This window comes from Perissodus microlepis, chromosome 22 (assembly GCF_051167445.1).
Source record: "Perissodus microlepis isolate ML-2025 ecotype Zambia chromosome 22, ASM5116744v1, whole genome shotgun sequence".
NCBI lineage: Eukaryota > Metazoa > Chordata > Actinopteri > Cichliformes > Cichlidae > Perissodus > Perissodus microlepis.
This window is the reverse complement of record NC_140481.1, coordinates 28,396,460-28,419,949: the sequence shown is the minus strand read 5'-3', so window position 1 is coordinate 28,419,949 and position 23,490 is coordinate 28,396,460. Positions and strand designations below refer to the sequence as shown.

At 41.4% G+C, this 23,490-nt stretch overlaps 2 protein-coding genes across 2 annotated transcripts; both read right to left on the bottom strand.

Annotated features, from left to right (window-relative positions):
* Nucleotides 1-1,285: 1,285 nt before the first annotated feature.
* zbtb22b (zinc finger and BTB domain containing 22b) lies at nt 1,286-14,309 on the bottom strand. Its single transcript, XM_084920207.1, has 5 exons — nt 14,091-14,309; nt 11,863-12,069; nt 10,401-11,150; nt 9,964-10,242; nt 1,286-9,648 (listed from the first exon to the last, which is right to left on the bottom strand). Exons 2-5 carry the CDS (start codon nt 12,067-12,069, stop codon nt 8,563-8,565), a joined length of 2,322 nt encoding a protein of 773 aa, XP_084776333.1. The 5' UTR covers nt 14,091-14,309; the 3' UTR covers nt 1,286-8,562.
* A 578-nt stretch (nt 14,310-14,887) lies between these two features.
* Nucleotides 14,888-23,005, bottom strand: kifc1 (kinesin family member C1). The gene is made up of 17 exons (XM_084920210.1): nt 22,880-23,005; nt 21,487-21,583; nt 21,000-21,093; nt 20,685-20,738; nt 20,423-20,506; nt 19,907-20,099; nt 19,628-19,793; nt 19,340-19,507; nt 19,093-19,206; nt 18,845-18,931; nt 18,545-18,742; nt 17,974-18,138; nt 17,701-17,839; nt 17,286-17,425; nt 17,122-17,195; nt 16,893-16,968; nt 14,888-15,608 (listed from the first exon to the last, which is right to left on the bottom strand). Exons 2-17 carry the CDS (start codon nt 21,568-21,570, stop codon nt 15,564-15,566), a joined length of 1,881 nt encoding a protein of 626 aa, XP_084776336.1. The 5' UTR covers nt 21,571-21,583; nt 22,880-23,005; the 3' UTR covers nt 14,888-15,563.
* Nucleotides 23,006-23,490: the final 485 nt, after the last annotated feature.

Below are 23,490 nucleotides of genomic sequence, written 5' to 3'. Positions count from 1 at the left end.
GAAGTGCAGCCTGTGGTTTAAGCCTGAAGTCGTCCATTTAGCAAATGTCTTGTTTTACCTTATCAGCACGCAGCAGAGTTCACAAGAAATATAGAGGAAGAAAAACCACTGTGGAAATTCCACTTTGTACACTTCCTCTTTGTGCATGACACAATTTTTATATTATCCGCCTGTAGTGGAATAATAGTAATAATCATTATTGCTACATGTAAGTACACATGACACTGCATGAAAACACATCAAATGTAGAGTCACTGTGGTAACGACACAAGAAAAAAAAGAAACCTGAAACCCTGAAATACAGCTGCCTTTAAGAGCAGACATTTCAACACTTGCTCCTTGTTTTTAGACATTTTTAGGTTTCATATCTTGAAACATCAAAATCCGTCCTTGAATATCGACAGATATTGAAATTTGTATAAACAACCACAATCTATTTTCCCTCTTCCTTTTGTTGCAATAAAACAAACCCAAACAGCAATAATAATACCAATATCTCCTGCTCACGTGTAAACTCAGGCACGACTTCTCTTATAATCTCCAATAAACATAATAAAGTTGGTGGCTTTAAAGAAACCAAAGGAAGGAATGCTTAAATGTATGAGAGGAGATTTCCAGACAAAAATACAAAATAAAAACAGACTGATGAAGATGTTGTGATCAAGGTGCTTTGAGAGCCACAAAAATGTTGTTAAATGAACAATAAAAAAAGACACACACTAGTAGCAGCTTTTTTCTAAACAAGATCACGAAAACCAGAATTAAATGTAATTAAAACATCATGTTAAACAAAGAGGGACGTGTGGTCACGTGAATGAGCAAAGATGCCTCGTCTGGGAGAACAAGCACGTCCTCACACATGTATGCGCAAAAAAACAAGCCAGTCTATTACTACTTACATTTAAAAAGAGTAACGACCGAGGGCATCAAAAATATTATGAAAGGTTGTTTATTCCATACAGTCCAGCCGAGATAACCACGGTCACTCTTAGAGAGACGCCGATCAGACGCCACACAGACAGGGCCGAGCCAGCTGGCTGTCTTCCTGTGAGGAGACACTGCACCAGTCTAACGCACACTGTACAGACAATAATGACAAAATTAATATAATTATTAGATGACTCACTCATGTTTGAAATCAATTAATGCAGCTTTAAATGTTCCATAACAGCAGAAAAGAAAACGACTTAGAAAGGTTAGTGGTGATGCAGCACGTCTGTTTACATGCAGCCTGATGAAAGTCATCAAAGAGAAGGAGTAAAATGATCCGGTCATCAAACAAAGGTTATTTTCACCAAATAATTTATTAATCCATCATTTCGTTACAAGGTGGAGGACAATACTGATGTACTGTAGTTTAATACATTATTAGTACCACTCAGGATTTACACGTCATTTTCTGTTATCACTGTTCAACAATCAGCTGGTCAGTCAGAGGACACGAAGGAAGTTTCATGTATGAAAATAACAAAAATACTAAAGTCGGGTTTTCAGCAGCAACTCTGAGATTCTTCAATCGCTTCATTTCTCTCAGTAAAAATATTTTGATCTCCTTTTTTTCATGTGATGTAGACTGATGGTTTTTAGTTTCAGTACAGTTTAACGGTTAAAGCTGCAGGAGACAGAATAATAACATCTACACTCATCATTTCAACCCACGCAGTAAAGGCATCGAGAACTGCTCAGACCCGTCACACACCGGAGGGTCGAAGCTGACAAATACTGTGAACCATCTTTGGTCTGGAACCTGTTTTGTTTTCAGAGGAAACAAATCTGCATTTAAAGATGTTCAGGTGACAAAAGAAGCTCGAATTATCACAGCGGTCTGAGCAGCTTTCAGGAACAAACACGTCCATGCAGAAAACATGTTCTTCAGGTTTTATCTTCTTCTTTGTCACATTATGAATTATTTTCAAAGCAGCTTTACCTTTTGTTAAAACACATCTCTTATTTAACACATACTTTATCAGATACACACCTATATTTGACCTTCCTGTATCAGTTTACACCACATGGAAACATTAACTCTGACATCCTGAACATAATCCAACATCAACGACTCCTGAAGTAAAAATTACCGTCAGTACAAACAGGTTTAAACAGGTTTAGTTTCTGTGAACATAAAACTGGATGAATAAACAAACAAATGAACTACTTGTTTTGGTCACATGACCATCATGTGTAAAGTGTTTAAATGCATTCATCTCCACATTTAAACATGAAATCATCATATTTAGACGTCTCTCACACAATCGCTGAGTTTTCTCTGCAGCCGTTCAGCAGTTGACAAAAACAAACAGGATCAAACCCAAACAACCAAATCTGAGTCATACAGGAAACTCTGGAGGTCAAAGGTCACTGTACAAAAGCCAACAGTCTGCACCGAGTCTGAGCTCCAAACCTGCGTATAAAACATCTAAACTGAGCCTTCACAGAAGGTAAAACATTCACTCTGAATCTCTTTGAGCTGGAAAACATCTCTAAAGGCTAAATATTCATGAGGTCACCAATAACTGCTCTGTGCTGCACGTCTGATTTTCATAAACACACACAACTATCACACTGCTGCAGAGGTGTGTGACAGTAACACCTGTATGACCAGAGGGCGGCACAGCTCTTTGAAAGGTAAGTCACTCAGAAAAGACTGACTTATTGATAAACATAATAACACACCTTCCGTCATGGAAAACGTTTCTCTTTAATTGCACTCATTTTGTATTTATCACTGTAATTTTCTCTTTTATCTTCACTCTAGCACAGACCTGAAAACCTTTCAAAATAAACTAAACAATCAACAGAATGTGAATAAAAAGCTCCAAAACATCTGGGTCTAAAACATCTGCATACTCATCCTGCAGACTGGGCTGTTCTTCAGTGCAATACCAATTTGTACCACAAGATGGCGCACTGACTCAACATTAACTTTATTTGGGGAGGTAAGCCATAAAGATTACGTTCTTTTTAAAATAGTGGTCTGAAAAAGGTAAAATCTTCTAGGGTAAATGGGATTCAGGCTGAAGAACTGCTCACCTGTGGTTTAATACACCTGTCTGTGTTTTCAGCAGCAATAAAACTGGCCCTAAATGCCTCACACAGCACTGATGCTGTAAAGTCTCAGCACACAGTAAGTACTGCACTTAAACCACAGTGGCTCTAAAGAACAATCTGTACAGTGAAACTATGAGGTTACATTTAAACTAACTGATCTGAGTTCAGTGTTTTTTGCTGTTTTTGTCAGTGAACAAAGAAAAACTTCAAACTTCTGAAAACAACATGTAAATAAACAAAAACAATGCTTTCAAAAAACAGTCCAAAAGTTCAAGACTTTGAAAGGTCGACTATTTTTACTTAATTAATCAAATAATTATTTTTTTAATAATTGCATCAAACCAGTTAGTAACATTTAAAAACCACACTGAGGAAAATATCCGAAAATTAAAATTAAAGCACGACTCACTGCAGACCTCTACATTATGTTTTAAATACTATTAGGTTCTTCTACATATAGAGACCCACCAAAGATGTAAAGTAAGTATATATAAATCAGCTTCCTCCCTATGAGCTCAATAATAACTAATATTATTATGTTTTTATGGTAGCCTGTTAGCTTTAAGGGTTAAGCAGTAGAGCAATGATGTCATTGTTCCCTCATCAATGTGCAACATTTTTAAAATGAAGCTCCAAAATCTAATCGTCTACTCCCAAAAAAAAAACCCTGTCATAAAAAATTATTAAATTATGTTTTATAATTGTGCATCTCAGAACATTTGAATATCATGACTATCAAATTTTCATATATTCCATGTTCATATTCATTACACATAAAGTGAAATATTGGAAGCGTGTTTTCAAACTGTGATGATTATTATTAAAGTCCAGGTTGCTCTGATGGCGCTCTTCAGCTCGCCTGGTCGAGTGTTTCTCATCTTTCTCTTGATGATTCTCCATTAACGCTAAAGTCAGGTGAGCTCAAGGACCAATCAAGCTCAGAGAACAACGTGGTCATCAAACCATTCGGTGCTGCTCGAAAAGAAAACCGACATCTCCATGAAGCTCTTCATCAGATGGAAGCTGACGGCTGTGTAGATGACAGATGACATCACAGCCTGCAGAAACATTAAACAGCTTGGACTCTGTGCATCTCTTCAATCTGCCTCCACTCTTTGAACGTCATTTCCAAATAAAATGTAAAATTTACTTTAATCTGAACAACAGCCCTGGTCTTTTCTCCTGATCCTGGGAAACACACTTCTGTTGTCTCGGGTTCAGTAGTGGGAGCTTCTCATTCCTGGAGCTTCTTTCCTGATGACGTCTCCACCTGGAGCCTCTTTCAGGTTCTTCATTTGACTTTTCTCAGCAATCCTCCCAAAGCCGTGCTCATCTCTGTTGCTTCTCCAGATTTTCAATTTTTTTCATTCAGCCAGCTTCCTGGTAATATGCTTCCATACAGGCATGAAACATTACATGTAATGAATACAGAATATGTGAAGATTTTCCCCATTTGAATTATGAAAAAATAAACTTTTTAATAATATTCTAATTTTTTGAGATGCACTGGTATAACGCAGTCTACTAAAACCTTCATTTACAAACTTCTGGAACACATTTTCCTCAAAGAACCTTTAAAGAAATTTTAAAAAGGCAGAAAAAGTGTGATAATAATAAAAATATAATTAAAGACAGAAATCTCTCTTCACAACAAACAGAATTAAGGATATTTGACTCTCAGTGTGCAGAACAGCTGCTGAAGATGAGGTTCAGTCTTTACCCGCCTCCATAACTTTATCTAAATGTGCTGTGAGACACTCAGAGGAGGTACACTGTGTAGCTTAGATAAGACCTCAGTGAACTAAACATTACTGAACAGATGGCTGCAGGGTAGGAGGGTAGAGAAACTCTCACAGACTTCCTCCTCTGAAAAATCTGATCAAACAGCATCTGCATCTAAACGTCGCTCCCGGCCTGATGAGTAGATGACGTATATTTCTATATATTTACAGCAACAAGAATATTTTATACTCCTCAAAGCCAAAAAACTCTGCAAACAACAAAGTAATAAAGTGAAAGCAGCAGCAAAACAGTAAGTTAGTCGCCTCCAGCTATAAAAGCTCCAGAGGGGAAGTGATCAGTTACAGGTAGTGTTTGTGTTTGTGTTTGTGTAGAGCTGAAATAAATTTAGCTTCGACTTTTGAACTTCTACACGCGAACATGTTTGAAAGTCACTGCTGAGTCAGGCTCGAGCTGTACACGTCAATAAATGAGCAGCCAAAAGAAATATTCCTCCCTTCATACATGACTGAGATCAACAGGCTTCCCTTTGTGACGGCGCTACTGAAGCTTCAGCTAAAATAAAGAACCACGTGTAAATCCAACGTAGGTTTAAAGTCCAGTTTGCATTTTGTTGCTACAGACTTAAACTTTAATGGTGTAACTGTGGTTTGTGCTGGATGTTTCAAAGCTTTTATTTTGTAGTGTATTTGCTGATGTTTGCTGAGCTTCAGTTTGAGGCTAGCAGGTATTTTACACTCTGAGCCCAGTGATCTGCAGACCATGCAAGAGCACAGTTTATTATTTATTATCATTTATACCAAACGGAAAAGCCTGGGCATGAAATGCAGGTTATTTCAGAGATGGAATAAACATGTCAAGGCCATCCACCCATTTTCTGCTGCCTACCTGGGTCTAAGCTGAGTTCAGTCACCTCCTCAAGCTCATCTGGTTCTGCCCCGAGTAGTGATGTGCGATACCACTGATTTCTTTTCCGATCCGATACCAAGTAATATTCAGGGTGGTATCGACGATACTGATCCGATACCGATACTTTGTACAAAAACTTATTTTATTTATTGTATCTCAAATTATAGCGTCATAATGATTACAGGACATCAGATTATTTGTTCTTATCACTTAATAATGCAGAGTTCATCATATAGAAATAAAAAAACTGAAGTTGTGCGCTATTTGAACACCTTGCCTGCCTGCAGCACTAAAGGACTCCGTGAGAGACGTCTGTCTCGCCCTAGCAGCACCTGTCCCTGTCCTCCTCTTCAGTTCGCCTCAACATACGCTCGTCATATTTTGTGATATGATTTACTCTGAGGTGTTTGACAAGGTTAGTGATGTTGCCACAACCATACATGCCAACCCTCCCGATTTTTCCGGGAGAATCCCGAATTTCAGTGCCCCTCCTGAAAATCTCCCGGAGCCACCATTCTCCCAAATTTCTCCCAATTTTCCACCCGGACAACAAAATTGAAAAACCATATCGCAGAATTCATAACGCGGCCCAGCCAATTCCAGTTTCCAACAATGGCGGCAGCTACTTAGTTTTAATATTACTCTTATTTCTCTTTCTGGGTCGCAAAAAAACTTTTAACATATTTTCAGGTGAGAATGTAGCTGTGTAAACTTCAAATATCTGAGCCGATCGACACATCGTCTTCAAACCCCCGCGGTCTTTCACTGCTCGCGTTAAACATGATATATAAGTCACTTTGCTAACTTAAAAATGTTATTGTTTGGCTTTTTCAGTGTTTTATTTGTTCTTGAGTAAATTGGTTTGGCTGAGTTATTAGATTAGATTAAATTAAATTTAACTTTATTAATCCCTCGGGAGGGTTCCTCCGGGGTAAACGGAATAAACTGAATAAACGTCAAACAGAAAACTAATTAAACAAAGTGTGAGACGGTCGAGAGTTTACGCCAGCGCCCGGTTATATTTTAGATAGCAAGGAGCAGACGGCAGAGTTTCACTCCACCGAGGGAGCTCGTGACGTACTACCCGGCTTTCTTTAGACCGCGAAGGCCGGGTCCTCAGGTGGAACCAGCCTCTGAATTTGGACACCCCCGCTGTTTCCGGGCCGGCCAATAATAACGGTGACATTTCGCTTATTTTATCCGATAAATAAATGTATTTATCCCCCCCCCAAACAGCCCTTTTGAATGTCTCCCTAATTCTGAGGTCTCAAGGTTGGCAATTATGACCACAACACCTCACTTTTTTGCCACATGTATCGCAAACCACGTCTCAGCTGTTTGTGGAGATAAAATACGTCCGCACAATTACGCTCAGCCATTGTTATACAGCCGTATTTCGCACATGACTATGAAAGGCGGAAGAGGAAGTAGTTCCTTTGAATGTAGACAATCCGAAGGTTATAGTTTCTTTCCACTGTGTTCCTGTTAGTGATAAACTACAAATTTACCCTAAATTACTAAAATATCGATATTTTAATGTGAGAATCGATTCTAGAACATAAATGATTGGTATCGGAGGAATCGATATTTCAGGATCGATCCGCACATCACTAGCCCCGAGGCCTCCTCCCAGCTGTTTAAAGCCTGGTACAAAGTTATCTTGCCCTCTATTAATATTTCCCCCTTCATATCAATTATACTCCATATAACTCCCTTCATTAGATTTTACAAAGTCCCAAAGTTAGGATGTGTCTCCCTAAACTGACGGTACTGACTGTAGCTTACAGGCCTCACATCATCTGAGTGAACTGTGTTTGTGAAGCATTTTTAATGGAAGTATCAGAGAATTAAATAATTTATCGTATCTTAAATTATTAGTCTGTTATGAGTCTAACTAGCAGAAATCTGTGCCTATTTATAAATACGGTTTCCTCATTTATGGTGTGTTCCATAGTCAGTAGTTGGAGTAGCTAGAACATGTCATGGTGGCTGTGTCCATCTTCTACATACAGTCTATATGCTACACGTGGCTCTTTGTTTTCTCGGAGCTGAATCTTCAGGCTGGGCTTCAAACTGGTACCAGCAGCATCATCTGAAACAACATGGCAGTGCTGAGTTTGGTCTGTTTTGTGGGACTGAGGCAGGAAAGACTGCAGGGTTGCTGCTGCTGTGAGGAAAGTTTGAAAAAACACAAATCTGCATTTTTCTTGGTTCAAACAAACGTTTAGCGTCTGATTAAGTCAGCTGAGAGTTTCATGAACCCCGGAGCTTTAAAAAAAACAAATATTTTTTTCAGGTTCAATTTGTTTTTGCAGATTTATGTTTTTTACTCCAATCGTAGCAAATATATCACAAAACAATACTGCAGAAAGTCACAGCAATTCAGAACAGCCATTTTTCTACTCTACTGAGACTATAATGTCCCCACAGAAGGTAACGGTTAGAGAAGCGCTGTCTTTTAGTTTTTGGTTTCCTCCGGACGCACGCGCATATTCTTCACTCAAAATAAACTAATCGTCTCAGGCGTTTTAAAGAAATACTCAGAGACAGAAGGTCCGCTTCTACCAGGCCACGATTCAGAGTATTGTGAACTGTGGACAACAACAAGTTTCACATGTTTGTCTCAGAAACACCACAGCAGATGAGTGGAAACTCAAAGTCTCGTTTCCCTGGAGGTCCTTCAGGTTGTGCGTGTCCAACGGGAGCCTCGCCTGTTTTTTACTCGACCTCTGTTTGAAACCTGTCGGCAGTTAAAAGAGTTTCAGAGTTTCTCACTGAGCTTCTTCTTCTGTTCAGAGCAGCAGCAGGAACCAGCAGCTGTTTGCTTGGAAAGAGGCGCCCGTTGGATTCGACACACATTTTGGTTTAAGTCACGCTACTTTCATTGGCACTGACCTCGCACACGTCTTCCTCACACGCACCCCGACCCAACCCCAGACCGCCAAACATCACAGATCCCTGACCCTGGCTCTGGGAGACCGCCCCGAGGAGCACCCCTGCAGCAGCGGCCATGTTGTTGCTCAGAGCGGCACTGCTGCTGTTACTCATGCTGCTGTTACCGCCGCCACTTCCTGCGGCTGAGAGGCCGCCGTGCTGCGGGGACAACACTGACGTTCCTCCCCTCGCTCCACCTCCCAGGACGCCTCCCTGCCCACCCTCACCTGCAGACAGGAGGAGGTGAGGGGAGGAAATCAGATCTGGACCATCCTCACCTCCTCCTCCACCTCTCCTCCCTCCGTCGCTGCCGCTTCCACCTTCGCCGCTCTCTCCCAGCCCGCTGCGCCTCTCACAGTGCGAGCGGTGCCTCATGAAGCTGTCGCGCCACATGAACTTCTTGCCGCAGCCGAGGCAGTCGTACGGCTTCAGGCCCGTGTGCGTCTTCATGTGCTCGGTGAGGTGATGCTTCATCTTGAACTTCTTGGCGCAGACGGGGCAGTGGAAGGGCCGCAGGTCCAGGTGCATGTTAATGTGGCGGTCCCTCATGCTCTTGTGGGTGAACGTCTTACCGCAGTGACACATGAACACTTTCCCTGAACCCCCAGAGCCGCCGCCACTGTTGCCGCCTCCGCCTCCGATTCCTCCGCTCTCTGTGCCATCCACCCCCAAACCACCCTGCACCGACAGGTGGACCGCACCGTGCTCCATACTGGGACCTTTGAAGGACGACCCTCCGATCATACCGCCTGCCATCCCCAGAGGTGGTGCGCTAGCATCCAGCGGGAGTCCGGAGGCCTGGCTGTACAGCAGGATCTGGTTTCCCTGCATGTCCAGTGGGAAGAGCTGAGCCCGGGCCGAGGCTGCAGACTGAACCTGACCCAGCAGCGCCGAAACCGCCCGGTTAGCGTTCTGGTTCTGACCTGCAGCGCCGTCGTGAAGGTGTTGCGCTAAAGTTTGGTCCATGAGACTTCCTTCAAACTTGAGGTAGTCTTCTGAAGACTGGCAGTAGTCGACCTACACACAGGGAAACATATTAGAGGTTAAGATTATATAAAAATATCTTTCAATCAAGTTTATTTGTAGAGCAGATGCACAAATCAAGAAAGTTTTCTGTTAAAAATTATGTTTTTTACACATTCTGGTTGCTGTAACTTATTTCAACTAAAGATAGAAATTTCTAAGTTAGAAATTCTTTGTGTGACGTTTTAGCGCCCTCTACTGGTCATATGCAAAACCACCACAGCACCAGCTTCTACAAAGCAAACCGCCCCTCAGCTACTGTCAGGATAATTAAAGCTGTAATCTGATTACACTACAGTTCCAGCTCACCTGTGAGTCCATATCGTTCTCCGCTCTGCCCCCGAGCTCGCCTGAAAGGCTCCTGACGTTTGAGATGTTGAAGTTGCTCCTTTCCCGCTCTCGTGCCAGCTCCATCTCCCTCTCATCCTCATCCTCCTCGTCTTCTCCTCCTTCCTCCCCGGAGACCACGATCAGGTCGTCGTCCTCTGTCCGTTCGGTTTTCACCACCACCCACTGCTTGCGAGGCATGATGCTGGGCTGGCTGTAGGTGGGACGCTTCTGCAGCGGCAACGCAGAGTCCTCTCCATCCTTTTATTGAGATATTTCACATTATGTACAGAAAACACAGGATACAAACAAACAAACTGTAAACACTAACTCGATTATTAAAGTTCAACTTTTCTTTCAAAATAAAAGCTCTTCATACAAATTAAAGGTCGACTATCTTCAGGTTGCTCAGACCTCACCTGATAGGACGAAACCCCAAAGCTGTCGCTGACACCGACCTCCTGCTCTGACACTGAGCTCATCTTCTTCCTCCTCCCGCTGCCTCCTCCTCCTGTGCTTCCTCGTTTCCTTTGATGGTACAGCACCTCCTCCTCTTCCTCCTCGGCTTCCTCTTCCTCCTCAATAAGGAAGGCTTCTTCGCCTCCTGATGGAGTGCAGTAGCTGGGGGTGTTGTTAGCCCCGCCTCCATCTCCAGAAGCTCCCGTTGCAGCCGCACCACCTCCCCCAAAGCTGCTCCCGTCCCTGGGGCTGAAGTAGTTGGTGCTGCTGGGTGATTGGCTCTCGCTCACCGACGGGCGGCTGGGAGGCTGGGAGGCTCGCGGGGGCTCGTTAGACTCAACAACCTGGACTTGACCAACACTTCCAGCACCAGCAGCTCCATTATCACCACCTGCTCCACCATCACCATTGCTGCTGCTACAGCCAGAGTTGGCTGATCCTCCAGCTCCACTCATTCCATCCTGCACAGCCCCACCTCCTCCACCTCCGCTGCTCCCTCCTGCCGCCGTGGCTCGGCCTTCCTTCAGTAGCTCCGTGCATTTGTCCACAATGTGCCACATCTGCAGGACGCTGCCCACTGTGAGGTAGTTGACGATGTCATCGCGGAGCATCTGGAGCTGACCCGTGTAGGCGCAGCTCAGCACGCTCTCAAACGCCAGCGGGTCCATCACTGCCGGGATGGAGACCGTGGACATGTTCTTCAGTAGTACCTGGAGGCGGATGGAGATCACAACATCACAGTAATTAAGTTTTTTCATTTTGTAACGATTCCTCCTGCCTCCTTCTCCTCTCCCTCATCACACTGCAACATTACCCACATGGTCAGAGTCCAGCTCCAAGTTATTTTCTGGTGTACACAGACAGTAAATCTGTCTGCCAGCCCCTCAGACAGGTAACAGGGGTCTGATGAAACCTCCCACCAGTTTCACTAAGCAGATATTTGGCAGATGATTGAGGCTCTCTCGAAAACCAATAATTACGACATAAAAAAGCACAAGTAAAGTGTTTGTGTGAGGCTGCTGTCACACAGTAGGTCTTTATTATCTTCTAACTCTGAGCTCCCATATGATTAACCTGCGTGACTGTTCACATCTATTCTGTCTCGCCTCGTTTATTCTGTTTTTCTGAGGTAGAAATAAGAAGCGGCAGATGGCTTCAAACCCAGATTCACATTTTATGTCTCCAGCGTGTCAAAGACACAGATCTTGTGTTAGCAGAGAAAACTGGGAGAAAATGCAAACAAGCTGCTGATTACACAACCGACTGAAAATGTCTGTAAGACCAACTAATCCTGTCACCTGTCTGTCTTTCTATAGGCAATCTAATGTTCTAAAGTTTTGCTCAGGCACAAACTGCGACAGCTATTCTTGTCTGACGCTAATAAAGATCCAAGGCTGAGTGAGAGTCAGTGTGTTCATCCACCTGGTCGTGGAAGTAAGGCGAGGACGCAGCCAGGACGCAGCGGTGGGCCTTGAACACTTGTCCCTGGACATGGATGGAGAGGTCGCAGAGGCTGCCGTCCTCTCTCTGCCGGTTCAGGCTGTCCAGCACCGAGGTCTGAGCGCCAGGGAAGCAAACCTGAACCACTGAGCCGCTGCTGCTTCCCACCTCCATGGGCACAGACTGCATCTGTGAGGAAGAAAAACCTTCATGACTCCCACAGCCGGAGGTTAAACTCTGACTTTAGATTCATGGCAGTCCTTCCTGGTTTGTTACTGCTGACTGGCAGGTTGTGGCTTTAAATCTGAGGCTTTAAATTACACGAACAGTGAATCTATTCAAGTATGGAGGAAGCTCTTTGAATGGGTCACATGACTGCACCTCTCAGGTAATTAAGTATCAAATAAAATATCATGTTAAGAAAAACGGCTGTTTTATTTATAAAAACAACCGTGACCGCAGTTTGCAGTTTATTGGGTTACTGGGTTTTTGGAACTAGAGCGGGACAACAGCCCTGCAACAAATCCCCACCTCGCTCACGGCAGAGGGTTCAGATCTTTCTATAAAACGTTTGCAGCTGTGCTGAAACAATCAACAGTTATTTTCCATATAAACAATTTTTTTTTTTTAATTTAGTTTCTTTCATTTTAATAAATATATAAAGAGAAGAGATTGAAACTTCAAATAATTACAAAAAAATTACAGAAAAGCTGAAAATCCTCAGAGTGGAAACATAATTTTAGCTGTCTCTTTAAAATTACACAAAATGAAAGATTAAATAATCGTTACTGATGTAATTTCTGTCAATCAGCTAATCAACTAATTGCCGAATCTGATTAAATTTATGATCATTTTAGAGGTGAAGGGCTTTAAACTCAACTATGCTGGATTTCAAAGAAAGTGCATCACAGAGGAATGTGACTGTATGCAATATAAATGTAAACTTGAAGATATTTATCAGTAATTAAGGTAAACTAAGTAACATGTGATAAAATGAGCATTTGTAACTTTTATAAAAGTTTTGGTAAACATATTTATGGAAAATTTAAGGAATGACTGCAGACTCACTGATGGTGCTTATACAGCTCAGAGTAACACTGGTGCAGTCTTACATCATCACCTACACCTGTCAGTCTTTTCTGATGTAATGATATGCAGGCAGGTTATTTAAATAATAACTATAAATTTAACGGTGACGCACTTTCTTTGAACATCAGAAGTAATATTTTCCTTTAATCTGACCTTTTCATTCCAAAATTAATTACATTTAAATAAATTAAATGGAAAAAAATAATGTTACCTGAAAACTCAAAGCTATATGTTTCAGTTAAAATGGTTTAAGTTTATATATATAATCATGTTGAACTCATTGACGATGACAGAGACAGAGAAACTGACTTCATTAGAGATTTGAATTTTACCTCAGAAACACTGGAAATCTGTCCCACCTGAGGCATTAAGGAAGCAGATAGCCTCAGTTAGAGGACAGTGACAGCCTGATTTTATCCGCCTGTCTGTGAGCCTGAAATCACTGACAGGCTGCACATCACACACAAACTAAACTTTATTAATCCCAAAAGTTACAGCAGCCAAAAACCATCAACACAACCTCTGACAGAAGAGCTGCAACCAGAACAGCTCAGTAACATAAACACGATTAAAACCAAAACCAGAACAAGTTAAAAACACACAAAAAAAATCAAAAAGTGAAATAAAAATAAATACTAGAGTTCAATAACAAACCTAAACGCCCAATTATAATCAGCTGCTCAGTTTATGCTGCACATCAAATATTTACTGTAGTTATGACAGCTGACATCATCGGTGTCAGTCTGAACTTCACATTAAACTCGAGCAGCACGTCTGTGCAGAGCCTCCTTCATTAAACTCATTAATTAATCATCAGAAACCCGCACAGTCCGAACACCGGACATAACCGGCAGACTTTATGGGGAGAAAAAAAAGAAAAAAAAATCAACAGCTGGACTGCACACTTTAACTTTACCGCTACAAAAGCGAAGCTGCTGGTTGGAAATGCAGCTGTGCTCGTGGTGCAGATGTTTTTTCCCCGGTGGCGGTGTTCTCCGTTCAGACAGACAAACGGCGGCATCTGGAAAACCGTCAGAGCTCCGGACTCCAATCACAGCCGCACAGATGTGACGTTAGCCTGCTAGCTAGCCCAGTCGGGCCGCCGCCGACGTTAAACTCACCGTTTTCAGTTGACACCTGAGCCCGTTACAGTCCGGCCTCTGACCGAGCGGAGGGCGGCGGGTCCTGCCGGTTCATCCAGGCCCTGAAGTTTGGGGAGCATTTTTGAGAAAAAGCTCCTCGCAGCTGATCTCCGCAGCAGCAGACAGCCACACGTCGCCTTTAAGAGCGACCCAGACAGACGAGCCAGACTTTGGCCGACACAAAATAAACTAAAAAAAACCCTGAAAACACTCAAACATGCTGCTCATACATCACTGCTGCTGAAAACTACCGTGTTACAAACAAACAAATCTGACTGCAGGCAGGGTTTAAACTTTAACTATTTAAATACAACACAGAGAAGAAACTTTAAAAACATTAGGGTTCATTTGAAAGAAAATAAGAATATGAAGTTCAAATTAACATTTTGTACTGGACACCGAGGAAACCTTAGCACTTACATATACTTCTGTCGTGCCTTCACAGTATGGACCAGGACAAAAATTGGATCATGATTTAAAATTGATAATTTAATATTTAAAATGCATAAATAGCTCACCTAACTAATAAATGGATGAATAATCATAACTATGTATAATCATTACAAACGTTATACATCATTAAAAAAAAAAAAAAAAATCCTCCTAGTTAATATTTACAAATATTAATACTGAAGATTACAAAGATCAACATTAAGACCAGTCTGTGCATTCAAAGCAGTGATAGAAAAGAGTGTGGGGCATTTCCCCATCCAAGATGCCTTCATAACTTTATGAAAAGGAAAAAAAAAAAAAAAAGGCAATAAAATGCAACAGCCTTTAAATTTGGTTTTATTTGTAGAGTAAATGTCATAGCGTACATGTTAAATAAACATTTAATTCCCACGATACATACTAATGATATGGCAGACAAGGAAACAGGTAAAAGAAAACTAAAAATCAGTAAAAGTGATGTAGACTTGTAAAATAGCCATTATACAGTATATACAAACATAATCTAACATTGGTGAAAACACTCAATGTTACTGTCATTCACTTCCAACAGCAGGTAAACACAAGAGTTACATTAAAACTGACTAATTTCTGAGTTTACCTCTCACTTCGTGCTAAAACAGCTGCTTTGAAAAAAAACAAAACAAAACACAAAACTCTAAACACTGACGCCCTGCTTTCAAAGCACAAATATAAAATATAGTCAGGAACGGCCCACTGAAAAGCTTAAATGTGTGAAATCAATTTTTTTTCCTTTTTTCTTTTTATTGAAATGCACGGCAACTCCTTTTGTGGTGAAGCTAGCATTACTACACACAAGTACAGATATATGGAAAGTTTGAAGCATTTTAGATTCAGACAAGTTGTTTGAAGTACTAATTAGAAGAAATGACATTTTTACATGTATAGATACTCCGTGAGCATGTCATGACAAACTCAGCGAGCGTGGAAACCTGAGATGAACCTAAAAAGTAGAAAACTCAGGATTTTTTTTAATAATTTCTACTTTTTGTTGGCAGTCGCTGTCCCGATGACGCAGTCGTTCACCTGCGGGGAAGAAAAAAAAACAAAAAAAACAAACAAAATTGTCAAAAATGTTAAAGTTACAGTGAAACTTCAAACTGTAAACTTAACCCCTATGCTGTAAACTGACATGTAACTCTAGGAATCACTCATTTCATCCACTTTTGCCACCATTTTCCACATTAATTAGAAGAAAAAAATGAATAAATAAATGAATCGATTAGCTCAAAGAAATTCCACTGCAGACGAGTGTTTGTGGTTAAACTGCAAAGCAAGCCACGCACATGGTGCAGGCCACTTCTGTGGGCTCTATCAGGGATTTATGTGACTAGTCGACTAATTGTCACTAGTCTGTATCAGACTTACCAGTCATTCAATCTAATTGTTAAAATTTTAATTGATGCCCAATGCTGGTACATTGTGTTCTAAATGTTAGGCAGAGATCTGCCACCAGATGGTGCACTGTTGTTGAGAAACACCATAAATCTATTAATCTACCCTGATCTTCTTGTTAACACTGAGATCGCAGATACACGCAGAGGAAATTAGTTTTCTCAAAGGTGGAAAACCTCTCCTTTAGGAGAGCAGTTAAGTCAATGGGAGAGGGGCTCAGAGTAGAGTCACTAATCCTTCACATCAAAAGGTGACAGCCACCTTGCCCAGGAGGTGACAGCCACCTGGGCAAGGTGTTCCAGCTGGGCACGTCCTACCAGGAGGAGGCCCCAGCATCCTTGGTCATGCTAGCCAGTTTACATCTATCAGCTGTGGTCAGGAGTGGTCCTTCCTGCTGCCCCCACAACCTGACTAGAAAACGGCTGTATAATGTATTACTTTGTTACTAAATTTCTGCTTTTATTGAAAAGGTTGTCGTTAATTTTCAGCAGCCTGAATCATTCGCGTCACACTCAGTCGTACTTTTAGATTCTCAAATGATTGTCATATTTTAATAGAACATCTTTTGTAGTAACGCATTTTCATTTGTATTTAACAGAATGTGATAAATTGTTTAAGATACCTCTGCGTCTAGTTTGACAGTTTCTATTAAGCAGTTCTGAATATTAACTCAATATCTGAATGTTCCTTAGTTTTACTTTAGTTGGTTAGTCTAATTATTTCCCCCTCGATTAGTCGACTAGTAAATAAGACGCCAGGAACATCCCTACTCTACAGACAAAACGTGAGTATGAATTACATACCAAGGTATTAAAATGGATATGGAGTATGGCTTTGGTTTACCATAAACAGCTAATGTAAGGACATCATTAATGTACTCTGTCCAATGAACACTGGAAACAAGACTGCACTGACCTTGCTGGCAAACCTCAATGAGTTCAGAGTTTCCCCAAAGCTGTCGGGCTCCGGGGCGATGTTAACAAACATCAAGCTGGAGATAAAGACATTCAAAATTAGCGCCAAAGAATAAACAGTCACAATCTGAAGTGATGAGATCAAACTCTCAGTTGAATATTTATTGGGGATTAATTCCTTCAGTTTTATGTATCGTCATTATAAAGATTTGTGATGTCACCAAACTCACGTTTTGCTGTTTCCCCCCAAACATCCCTGCAGGAGGTAGGTGAGCTTCGAGTTCCTGTAGGGAACGTAACTCTCCTGAAACACAAAGGCCAAAAAATCATTAATACTGTAAACGTAAAGAAAGCAGGTGTGACATCTAAGACTACAGAAACGGCAGCTGCAGACCTTGTTGGCCAAAGCGGCGATAACGATGCCCAGGTTGGACAGCGAGCCGTTGATGGCGGTCATCTCTTTGAAACGGTCACCCTGAGACTGGCTCTTCACCATTCGCTCACTGCCAGCCAAGTCCACCAGGCACAGAGTGGCTACACACACACACACACACACACACACACACACACACGAGAAAACCAACTCTTACAGGAAGCAGTGATCCGCTTTTCCTTCCATTAAACGTAATCTTAATAATTTACAAAACAATACTTCTTTTAGCGCTCAGGGGCTCAAACATTAACGTTGAGTCATCAGAGCAGATTTTGCACTGGTTACAGTAACAATAATTAACCAGACTCAATATTATAGATCCAAAAAGAAGAAACCACATTCCTGATGCTGGTACTTCCAGTGTGATTATACTCACATTTGCACTTGACATCCCTGCCAGCATTGACTCCCTCAATATCCAGCTGGAAGACTGAGTGGGAGCGAGACGAGCGGTCATTCTGGGCTGTCTGGGCAGTGGAGCGATTCTGATTGGCCAAAGCAATCAGACCGAGAACCTGAGAGGACGAGGGGACGTTTTAAAACATATAGAGCATCGATAAAGTTTGATGTATTTGCAAAGTTTGGTAACAATTTGTCAGCCGATTTGAAATTAATTTTGTTCTGAGCTACAGATGTCTGTCTGCTGTACCTGATCCTCATTGGAGACCCGCTCATAGGTGAGATTAGTGATTGTCACTTCGTTGCTGGTTGTCTTGCGGATCTCATGCTCAGGTCTCTTGCTGGACTTGCCGGTGTACAGAAGGTCCCTCAGGGTCTCATTGTAAATTTCGACAAAGCTCGCTGTGAACGTGAACTGAAATAAAAACTAATATGAGCACATTCCCTCATAAACGCACCACGAGGGCACATAGCAGACTGCAGTGTGAAATCCCTCTGACGCTGAGGAGCAGAAGCAATTTAACACTAAAGTGAGACTTTTGTGGATAAAAGAAAAGCACAACATTAACAGTGCAGCAGATTAATCATAAAAGCTCCACTCATGTCTGTATGCTCAAAATCATCTTTGGTGCTTAAGGAAATATGGCCGACTGTGGTAGAAAAGCAGTCTGGTCTTAGATGAAAAACCTGTAACACTTACTACTCAAGTCTTTCAGATAGTCTGCAGTTTAAAAGCTGCTGCTCTACCACCGTGTAAAACCAAATGTAAAATTACTACCACTGACCTTCTCTTCAGACATTCAAACACAAACCAAACCAACCTCCCAGCCTTGTTCTCCCAGTTTTCCTGCAGCTTTAAAGATCTGTTGCACAGCTCTGGGAATGACACCTCTGGTCTCGTCAAACTCATCCCCCTCCATGGTGTACGTCTTCCCACTTCCGGTCTGACCGTAGGCAAAGCAGCAGACATTGTAGCCGTCCAGTGCTGACTGCACCAGCAGTGAGATCTCCTCAAAGACCTGAAGATAAAGACAAATTTAGTAATTTCCTCCACGCACAGGCGGGGACCACAAAATGAAAAACAGTTTATTCTTTGATATATTGTAAAATGTGATATTCACCTCCTGCTGAGAGTCCCGAGGACCAAACACACGGTCAAAGCTGAAGTTGTAATTCTTCTGAGTGTCAGCAGTTTTGCCCGTGTGAGACTGAAAAAGCACAAAAACTCAGTTCAGTTGGTTGTTTGTGCTTCCTCTTTGTTAAGCGCATCTACACTGACACTAAATTACACATGTTAACTCACACAGAACTCAAATTCTCTACAGCCAACAGTTTCTTTAAACATGCGTTAAGCGGTCCTCATTCTTACCTCCTCGGTTTTAGCCAGCGTTATCGCTTTATTGTCACTTGTGGCGAGTTGTATATGCTTGGGAAAGCCTCCACCTACCAGAGGACGCACTCTGCAGAACACTCTGATATTACCCTGCAAGAGATACAAGAGTGAGACTGAAACTTAATATTTTATTGGTTGCAGCAAAATCCAAAGGATGATTGGACAAATGTGACCAGCACACACCAAAAATTGGCACTTTTATTGGTAACAGAGGCAAACTTGCCTTGAGCTCTTGTATGGTGTTGTGGAGCCGTCTGCGCTCCATCTCTCCAGCGTAAATTTCATCCTTCTGCTGGGCCACAGTTTCTTTCAGAGACCGAACCTCCTCCTCGGAGTCTCTGAGGTTTGCCTGCACACGGGCCAGAGTCGACTCCTGCACAGAGAGCTTCATCTGGAGCAGAAAGAACGACAAATGATATTAAGGTTTGGCAGGTCGGCCCATCTGTACGTTTATCTAGTGATAAAAAAACAAGCACGGCTATTCTCAGCTGCTGTTCAGTCAATCTTTTACCTTCAGAGTCTGCAGCTCTGTCTCTTGGCTGTCTCGGAGAGTCTCCATCACTTTGTATTTCCCCTCCAAGTTGGTGAGCTCCTTCTGAAGAAAGTTCTTATCGCTCAAGACTTTCTCCAGCTCATCCTGAACTCCTGCCAACACCTGCAGCTTCCTCTCATACTCCCTAAAAATCCCAGAAGATAAAAGCAAAGTCAAGTTGTCAATGGTTAACACGACAATTTCAGGAGTAAAATTCCTAACTGTACATTTATTTTCCAAATGAAATAGTCCTCATACCCGATCTGGCTCCTCTGTATCTGAAGCTCCTTCTCCACTTGCACAATTTTTCTTTGGCTCTGGGACACCGAGTCTTGGAGAACCTCATTTTCCTGATTCAGAGTCTTAACTTTTATTTGGTAGTTACGGACCTTATCCTCCATGTCGCTGACCTTGCCCTTCAGATCCCAAGGGTTTCGTTTTTGTGTTCCACCTGTACACAAACGCAACATTTTCAATTTGTTTTTTTCAGTCTGTTAAGAAAAACTATTCTACAGAAGCAACCTTTAAACTTCAAATGCATAAAGATGAAACCGTGACAGCTGAATTCCATTTAGGTGCTTCATGTTTATGGTCGTGTTTGCACAAACTCACTCAGAACCGTGGCTTATTTCAATGTACTGGGTCACTTTTTTCACACTTTGAAACATTTTCAAAAGCATTTAAAATTTATGGAGGGTTATTAACAAATCGAAGCCCCAAAATATAAACGTTTAGTTGTCAGAAGAAAAGAAATGAGCAGAATTCATTTCTCACCTGTTTTTGTGCCGGTGGATGCAACGGGTTGTTTCATGTTGCCTCCCTTTGATGTAGTTGAAGCTACAGACTGCTTAATGACACCTAAACAGTAAATAGATTCATTAAATGATCACATGTTCATCTGGGACCAAACTACGTACAAGATATGACACTGTCCATGAACAAATTTGATTAAACTTTAAACTGCTTAATCACTGCTCCAGATGAAGGTTTGTGACCACAGTGTCTAAAGTCCTGCCACATATTTAGCATTTCTTACCTCTAGACGGAGCCGCAGCTACAGTGGCAGCTCCTACAGCTCTGAGTGGCCTAGCTGTGTTGGAGAGAGTGAAACAAAGGAGGACATTTTTATCAAAATGATAAGAGGACAGAAGCACAATATACAATGTGAAAACGTGTTTTACTCAATGATTTTTAAATAAAGTTAATGCAGTTTTACTTTTTGACTGGTTTAGTTTGGGGACAGCCTTTTAATGAAGTGCTTTACTGAGATAAAGTAGTTCTCCGACATAAACCAATGTAGTTTGGAGTAAAACAAAAAGATTTCAACACTCGGGATTGAGACGTTACTTACAGATAGGTGCTCGGGTTGCTGCGAGAGCAGGTCGCTTGGTACCAATGACCGTAGCCGCTGGTTTAACCGGATCTGCATCCTTACGGAGTCTCTTCTGCAAAACAAAAGACACCATTAGCATACAGTGAGAACAAACCTGAGTCTTGCGCAGGTTTCAGGGTAAACCCCCCCCCCAAATGCACAAAATCCATCACATGGGATAGATGTCCCAGAAGAGCTTCCATGCTGAAGTACCACAACAAGAACTCCTTTATAACACAAACCCTGCAGCTGCTGTATTGCAACAATAAGAAGAAATTTGGTTTACCATCTAAACCTTTTCAGGCAAAGCAGCATGGCCAGCTGTGGTTTACTAGCCTTCTAAGATACCTGTATGTGCATGTGAGGATGTCTCACCTCCAGCAAAAATTAAACTCACAAATACTTAACAGTAATCTAAAAGTCAGACAGTAGCAGTAAAAAGGTAAACAGAAGGGTTTACACAAACCTGTGCAGGTGCCAAGTCCTGGGCATTCTCCACGCTGCTGCAGGCGAGTACCCTCTTACTTGACATTACTGGCAGGCGGGACATGCTCTGTTGTGGGCTAAGAGGTGAATTATTGTTAAAACAGATACTAAGAAAAAAAACTTGTTTATTTCTTCATCATGAACAGCCACAGATTGAGTATATAAACCATTATGTCTGTGAAGGTTCTCAGTCATCCAGGTCATCGTAGTCAAAAGAGCTTGCAAAGAAAAGCGTCTGGACTTCTTTAAGTTACTTGAAGACGTTTTCTTTGCAAGCTCCTTTGACTATATAAACCATTATTCTTAAATTGGGCCTTTAGTGGTTGACTGCAGCTGTATGCAAGGCAAATCTGTATATAGTAATGGCAGAAATCTGCCTTTTCACACATTTTTTGGACAAATGTGTGAAACCCTGTCATGATATTTAAGTTGCACTTTTGTTTTTTCCTAATAATAAAACCAAAAGAAATGTTTTCCTCACTTCAAAGCTGTACTGCCACTCAATAAATCATTTTGCGTTTAAAACCCACTCGACATTTTAACACTCTGTCCTCTGTATTAAAAAAAAAAAAAAAAAAAAAAAAGTAGTAATCCTTCGTCAAAGGAGCTTGCAAAGAAAAGCGTCTGGACTTCTTGAAGTTCTTCTTCGTGTTACCCGAGTTGCAGTTGTATTTACCATTAAGCACACCAAGAACAACAACAGTCACTTGCATATCATGTGCCACATTTATTTTGACAAGACAGTAACAACGTGGTAAAGCCAAGTTTTATTAAGTAGCTGTTAAAATAACGTTGGCGTCTCCGATGACACTTGGGTGTACTAGTAACCAATACAATGGAGACAAACTAGGGTGTTGCACGGTGATCCACACCTGCTTGGATATAACACTCATATAAAAGTGCCTGCTAATAATGAAAATCAATCACACGAAAACGTAATATTTACGTTTACAGTGAAAATCACACGATTTAGCGTTAACTCAACTCAGATAAACTTTTAATAGACCCCTATAACAGAGGTCCGACTTTAGTAACTTACCGAGTATGATGTGAGCCTAAACAAAGCCACTGTGTCCACAGTTTTTAGCATTTACATTAACCAAACTTAACTTGCGTAATTATCGAGTTAAACCAAGATAGAAAATCTTACTGGGACACGCTAATTTTTAAATCAGCTTCGATTAAATTACATAAAGACATCACCGACACTAAACCCGTTCGTATGATCACTAACGTTGACGGCAGATACCCTTAGTACGAAAAGGAACTTCTACATTAAATTACAAATCTTTGCTCTTACGGTTTAAGTCGAGTTCCGCAACACAAACTGCAGATTAAAACACACACTTCACTGTAATTTATGAAACAATTACCTTAAAAACAATTTCCGTGTCCGCGGGATCTCCGTCCTCGACCGTTTAAATTTGAATTGAACTACCTTGGTGAGCGTCTTGCCGTGATTGGCCGAGATAGCCCGAACCCCGCCCCGTACGTGTGTATGCGTGTTTTGTCTTTCGGAGTTTTCTGCTTGGGCGGGACATACCCTGTTTGCATACTTGTCTCCAGTGCTAAAGGCCAAATTCTAACTGACTTATGATCAAACGAAACCCATTTTATGGGTCATTTATACATTTTATTCACACAATTAAAAAAAAGTCGTATAATTTTAGTATATACGAATCGCTTTCTTTTTCAAGTACATTAATTAAAAATATATATAATTGTTATAATCCATTTTTTTTAGCTACACTGTTTAAAATAAACATCATACGGTGGCCCGGAGGTGCAAAAGGCAACTGTTTGGGGGAAAAAACGCGCATTGACTTATAATTCTTATCATTTCTATTCCAAAGCTTAAAACACAGCTTAAAACGCCTGAAAGAAGTTGTGTAAAACATTAAATTACATGCTTTGGTATGGTTTGCTATGTTTACAGAAATATAATCTGTTCTTTTTAATTGTTTTGATAAATAATTTTTATGAC

Coding starts and splice junctions, on each gene's coding strand:
- zbtb22b (XM_084920207.1), bottom strand. CDS start 12,069: ATGCAGTCTGTGCCCATGGAGGTGGGAAGCAGCAGCGGCTCAGTGGTT. Junction 11,151..11,862: donor CGCCTTACTTCCACGACCAG/GTGGATGAACAC, acceptor ATCCGCCTCCAG/GTACTACTGAAGAACATGTC. Junction 9,649..9,963: donor AGAACGATATGGACTCACAG/GTGAGCTGGAAC, acceptor CCCTGTGTGTAG/GTCGACTACTGCCAGTCTTC.
- kifc1 (XM_084920210.1), bottom strand. CDS start 21,570: ATGTCCCGCCTGCCAGTAATGTCAAGTAAGAGGGTACTCGCCTGCAGC. Junction 18,743..18,844: donor CTCGGGACTCTCAGCAGGAG/GTGAATATCACA, acceptor CTTTATCTTCAG/GTCTTTGAGGAGATCTCACT. Junction 15,609..16,892: donor CATTGAGGTTTGCCAGCAAG/GTCAGTGCAGTC, acceptor TCTTCCCCGCAG/GTGAACGACTGCGTCATCGG.